Source organism: Oncorhynchus mykiss, chromosome 12, assembly GCF_013265735.2.
Source record: "Oncorhynchus mykiss isolate Arlee chromosome 12, USDA_OmykA_1.1, whole genome shotgun sequence".
NCBI classification, from domain to species: domain Eukaryota; kingdom Metazoa; phylum Chordata; class Actinopteri; order Salmoniformes; family Salmonidae; genus Oncorhynchus; species Oncorhynchus mykiss.
In genome coordinates this window covers 92,285,185-92,291,184 of record NC_048576.1, presented here as the reverse complement: position 1 = coordinate 92,291,184, position 6,000 = coordinate 92,285,185, and the positions used below count along the sequence as shown (strand labels likewise).

At 39.7% G+C, this 6,000-nt stretch overlaps 1 protein-coding gene across 4 annotated transcripts in view; it reads right to left on the bottom strand.

Moving 5' to 3' along the window:
• Positions 1 to 1,991: 1,991 nt before the first annotated feature.
• LOC110515725 (cytohesin-1) overlaps positions 1,992 to 6,000 on the bottom strand; it is a 114,007-nt gene continuing 109,998 nt past the window's right edge. For all 4 annotated transcript variants that reach the window (XM_036939189.1, XM_036939187.1, XM_036939188.1 and 1 more), the window contains exon 13: positions 1,992 to 5,091. In XM_036939189.1, coding sequence (XP_036795084.1) covers positions 5,013 to 5,091 — 79 coding nt within the window. In that variant the 3' untranslated portion in view covers positions 1,992 to 5,012. The remainder of the gene's footprint in view (positions 5,092 to 6,000) is intronic.

Sequence of the window (6,000 nt, the reverse complement as noted above, 5' to 3'; positions counted from 1 at the left end):
GAGGGATGGCCTCCACCAACTGCTTTAATGTTTTAATGTTAGAGGGATGGCCTCCACTAACTGCTTTAATGTTTTAATGTTCGAGGGATGGCCTCCACCAACTGCTTTAATGTTTTAATGTTCGAGGGATGGCCTCCACCAACTGCTTTAATGTTTTAATGTTCGAGGGATGGCCTCCATCAACTGTTTTAATGTTTTAATGTTCGAGGGATGGCCTCCACCAACTGCTTTAATGTTTTAATGTTTGAGGGATGGCCTCCACCAACTGCTGTTTTCAGCTCTTGGATGTGATTCAGATCTGAACTTTTCATTGGCTACTCCAGAACAGTTCAGTGATTCTTCTTGAACCATTCCCGGGTGCTTTTGATGTGTGTTTGTGGTTGTTGTCCTGCTGGAAGATCCAGAACCTTTAACAGATGCCGGTTTTGGACCTTAACAGTTATTTTTTTCTATTAAAATGGTCCAAAAGAAACAAAAATGACTTCTTAGCAAATAGCAATTACTGAAGCCCGAATTTTGCTAGGACTGTCTGGGAGTGGTCTGAGTGGCCTAATTAGATGAGCCTAACGGGAGGAACCTGAAAACAAGCTGTTATTGGCAGAGAGGTTTGAAACTCTCTTTGTTATTGGTCTATGTCACCAGGCAGTCCAAAAATCCATCTCAGCAAAACAGGCTGAAATTTTCAGGTGGTCTTTTCAAACTGCTCTTATACTAAAACAGCATTAGCATAATTTTCACAGTATTTTTCCAACATCATAGTATGGAAATATATATAAAACAGGGAAATTATGTTTTTACTGCACTGGGACAGAAAGGAGCATACCTCTCCACACCCATGAGCACAACTATATTTGTCTAAATGTAAGGATGTCTTTTGTTATTTAATAAAGATAAAAGGTTAGTATGCCCATAAAATCTGTATGGGAGACAATACATGGGGCATTTAGGTATCCAGGGCTGTTGCAGGATTCAAGCAGAACATATACATTTTGGGGGCAGTTAAAATAAGGGTATTTTACTAGAGTTCCAGAATACAATGTTTGCATTGAATCCACAACATATGACGTGCAGCTTCTACCTGAATATTCTGCTATTCCTACTTGGAGACAGCCAGTGTTTTTGTTAGTTTGTAGTGCTGTTTTCTACATTCTACCATCACAATGCCATTAATTCCCTGCTGTTTCCAGCAGCCACCATTCCATTGCAAAGAGTCATTTTTATTGATTCAGTTTCCATTTCCAGGCATAATTTAATATGATACACATTCACTTGTAAATATTGATATTTCTCAGTCAGTCTGTGCCAGTGTAAAGGCTATGAATGTTAGTTTATGAACATAATAGGCTCAAGGACAAGTGAGCTAAAGGAAGTAATGATGACCAAACAGTTTGAAGTGTTTTTCTGTTCTCCAGCTACTGCTTGTTATTTAGTCACAGGCTTCACAGGTGAGGTAATAGGCTGCCTCTATGAGGACTTATTGTTCCGCTCTCTCCTCTACAGCACATGTACTGATAGTGTGTTGCCCTCTAGTGGGTCTGTTCAATAAGAGCCAATGCCTCTATGTGGACGTTATGACAGTATGACTTATTGTTCCGCTCTCTCCTCTACAGCACATATACTGATAGTGTGCTGCCCTCTAGTGGGTCTGTTCAATAAGAGCCAATGCCTCTATGTGGACGTTATGACAGTATGACTTACTGTTCCGCTCTCTCCTCTACAGCACATGTACTGATAGTGTGCTGCCCTCTAGTGGGTCTGTTCAATAAGAACCTGGAGAAAAAATCTACATCCGTCCAATTCCCTTGGTTTTGTTCGTAGATTAAGAACATGGCCTTAAAATGAAAATGTCATAATTATAATGCAAAAAAAAAAAAGTTAAACAGACTGTTTTTAATGTGATTGTTGTATGAGCTATTATTAAAGACAAACATTTGATATTTTGAATGAATTCCAGAATGGCCATCTAGTACACACTCAGTCAGTCAGCCGTAGTGACAAGTTTGTCTTGACTTTATTTCAGCTTTTGATTACATGGCAATGATAGAAACCTCAAATCAAACACTACGAAACAAAAATAAAATGGGCTAATAATAACATCATATTGCTACATTAAAACTCAAGAAATAACATGAAAAAACAGATAAATCCACTATACATTTAAGTATATACAACCTTGATAAATAACCAGTAACCAAATTCTGTCTAGATTTCTGATTGTTTTATTTGCTGTCTCCTGGTCATCTCTATAAGCAGTCTGCTGAGACGAGCCTAGGAGAAACTAAATCAGGGAAACAGGGCTATGTGCTATGGAAGCAGATTCTTGGCACAACAAAAAAATATATTGAAATAAAACTAATACTGATGAATAATTTGTCAATATCGATGCTTCTTTATTTTTGTCATGAATGTGCCTCCATAAATGAGGAAAACCATGAATAACCAACAGCCAGGCACTGATCACAGAGTAGAGCAGGTTTTAAAGCACAAATAAAGCTGCATTTGCTGGATGCAATTGTGATGCCATGTACGATTCCACTTTAAAAACAAATCATGTATACCAAGGCTGACTTAAGAGGTCTTGCACTGGGAGAGTAGTTCCACCCACTATGGAGCATAGTGGTACATTCCTGATCAGAGTAGTTCCACCACTATGGAGCATAGTGGTACATTCCTGATCAGAGTAGTTTACCACTATGGAGCATAGTGGTACATTCCTGATCAGAGTAGTTCCACCACTATGGAGCATAGTGGTACATTCCTGATCAGAGTAGTTCACCACTATGGAGCATAGTGGTACATTCCTGATCAGAGTAGTTCCACCACTATGGAGCATAGTGGTACATTCCTGATCAGAGTAGTTCCACCACTATGGAGCATAGTGGTACATTCCTGATCAGAGTAGTTCCACCACTATGGAGCATAGTGGTACATTCCTGATCAGAGTAGTTCCACCACTATGGAGCATAGTGGTACATTCCTGATCAGAGTAGTTCCACCACTATGGAGCATAGTGGTACATTCCTGATCAACAGCTTGTTTGTCTTACAGGTATTATTACTGTATTATTGTACAGTAAAGGATGCAACAGCTATTTGAAATAAGTGAGAGAGCTATTCCAATGCTTTAGGATGGTGAGTGTGGGTTGGAGAAGGTGAAACCTGGATTGTTCTAGCATTTTATACTGTGTCTACAAATGAGGAAGGACATTTAAGAGTGCTCCTATGGGATAAAAAGATAGGTGAGGGCATCTTTGTTGCATTTAAGAGGTAAAAATAACCAGCTCCACTTAGAAAGAGCATCTTTGTAAATTAGCTAACCAGCAGCATGATAGGACACATTTCATTGGGAGTGTCAAGTAGACAATGAATAGGAAATAGGATACCGGGAAAGGGGGATACCTAGTCATTTGTACACCATAAAATGTGATTATTGTTCCATTATCTTGTGTGTATGTTACATTTACAGAAAGTGAGCGAGAGAAAGAGAGAGGAGAAATATGAGAGGAAACAGAGAGATGCGTGAAAGACAAGGAAAGAGAGAAGAGAAGAGAAAAGAGGACAGAATAGAGGGACAGGGCAGATGAGGACAATACCTCAATTTCCAGACACCTCAAAACTCTGTGAGCCCCTGAGTTGTGGCCCGTACTGACTGACAGATACACAGACACTCTCGCTGACAGACTCTCTAGTCCCCTGAATGGACCTCCAAGTCCAACAGGAAATGAAGTGCGATAGCTGAGCCCTCGCCCATAATCCCACACTAAGACCATGTGCAAACCACTCATCAGGGAAGTGTACATTAGTGCACACAATGGAAAACGAAAATGAACACATCTCATGGGACAAGTCAAGTTAGTCCCCACCCTTTTCAGTCCCCGTTCTTCCGTTTCGGTGCCTAATGAACACGACACGGTGTTTAACAACCGTGTTTCGGAGTGTGTTTTCACAACAAAGTTAGCACGTCTAAACTGCTGTCAAACATCTGGGGACACATATGAACAACGAAGAGTCGGGGGCAAACAGCTGTGGAGGAATACAGCTGTCAAAGCTCAATTATTGTCACAGATGATGTGCATATAAACAGGCAAATGTCATGGCAAGCATGTTCATTTTAAAAACTCATTGTAAATGAACTCTTCCTTCAGTTACTGAGTGACAGTTTGGACAGAGTCTTAAGTTTATCCTGATACAGACCGATCCAGAGCCAAGTAACAATCTCCTGAGAGGCAACTTTGACAGAAAGACTTCAAAAAAGTTTATTCTCGTTTCAAAAAAATCGTCGGTTGGCAATATAACCCATTCCCCCTCAGTCTTTCTAAAAACCTTATCAAAAAGTAAAACTGAAACCCAAAAGCTCAAGATTCTGAGGGAAATATATACAGTAGTAAGCTCTACAAACACACGTTGCCCATCATATTAACGTATACAGAAAAGCATCTCACCTTTCCTTTTGAAAGCTAGTAAGAATATTTTGGTTGGGATGCCACAACAACTCCATCAGACCTGCTGAGTTTAGATGAGGTGTGTGTGTGTGTGTGTGTGTGTGTGTGTGTGTGTGTGTGTGTGTGTGTGTGTGTGTTGTGTGTGTGTGTTTTGTGTGTATGACTTCAGTGTACGACATTGGTGTGTGTGAGAGTATGGGTGTGTGTGCACATGTCTTTTTGAGGGAGGGGATCCATTTTACCCAGAAAGCGATAGACCCCTTCCTCCCAAAATACACACAGCAAAGAGTTTAGAGAGAGACGGAGAGCATTCAGCCACAGAGACAGGAGCAGGGGGAAGAGGAGGAGGGGGAGGCAGGACAGCATGCACCCTGTCCTGTTGGTCGGTCTGTGGAATCCCAAAGCTAGAGCCTATCCCAGAGAAATGCTGACCGAGGCAAGAGGCCCCAACCCCCAGTCTGCAGCCCCTGCCCCAACCCCATCCCCAGGCCTGAAAACACAAGTATCAGGGTCTCAGCAGGATGGGTCCAAACTCTCTCAACGGGGGGAAGAGGAGGAGTCCTGAGCAGCTCTAGTGTCTCTTCATGGAGGAGACCTTCTTCTTGCGGGTGGCCAGCATCTCATAGAAGGGATCCCTGCTGATGGCAGCTCTGTGAGGGTGGGGGTAGAAGGGGGGTAGTCAGTACACTCCCCTGGTGGGATAACCTAGTTTATTATCAATGTGTATGGTGGAAAGGAACAGAGGTCAAAAGAAAGCTACGAGAATTTTAGGATTACACATCAAATTAAGAGAGTATTTTAGGATTACACATGAAATTAAGAGAGTATTTTAGGATTACACATGAAATTAAGAGAGTATTTTAGGATTACACATGAAATTAAGAGAGTATTTTAGGATTACACATCAAATTAAGAGAGTATTTTAGGATTACACATCAAATTAAGAGAGTATTTTAGGATTACACATCAAATTAAGAGAGATAACGGGTAACTTTTTATTTGAATAGTATCTAAATTAGGGCTTCCATAAAACATTCATAACAAAATCCCAACACATATAACCCATTCATAACAAAATCATAACAAAATCACAACATATATAACCCATTCATAACAAAATCACAACACATATAACCCATTCATAACAAAATCATAACAAAATCACAACATATATAACCCATTCATAACAAAATCATAACAAAATCACAACACATATAACCCATTCATAACAAAATCATAACAAAATCACAACATATATAACCCATTCATAACAAAATCACAACACATATAACCCATTCATAACAAAATCATAACAAAATCACAACACATATAACCCATTCATAACAAAATCATAACAAAATCACAACATATATAACCCATTCATAACAAAATCACAACACATATATAACCCATTCATAACAAAATCACAACACATATATAACCCATTCATAACAAAATCACAACACATCCATAACCCATTCATAACAAAATCATAACACATCCATAACCCATTCATAACAAAATCATAACAAAATCACAACATATATAACCCATTCATA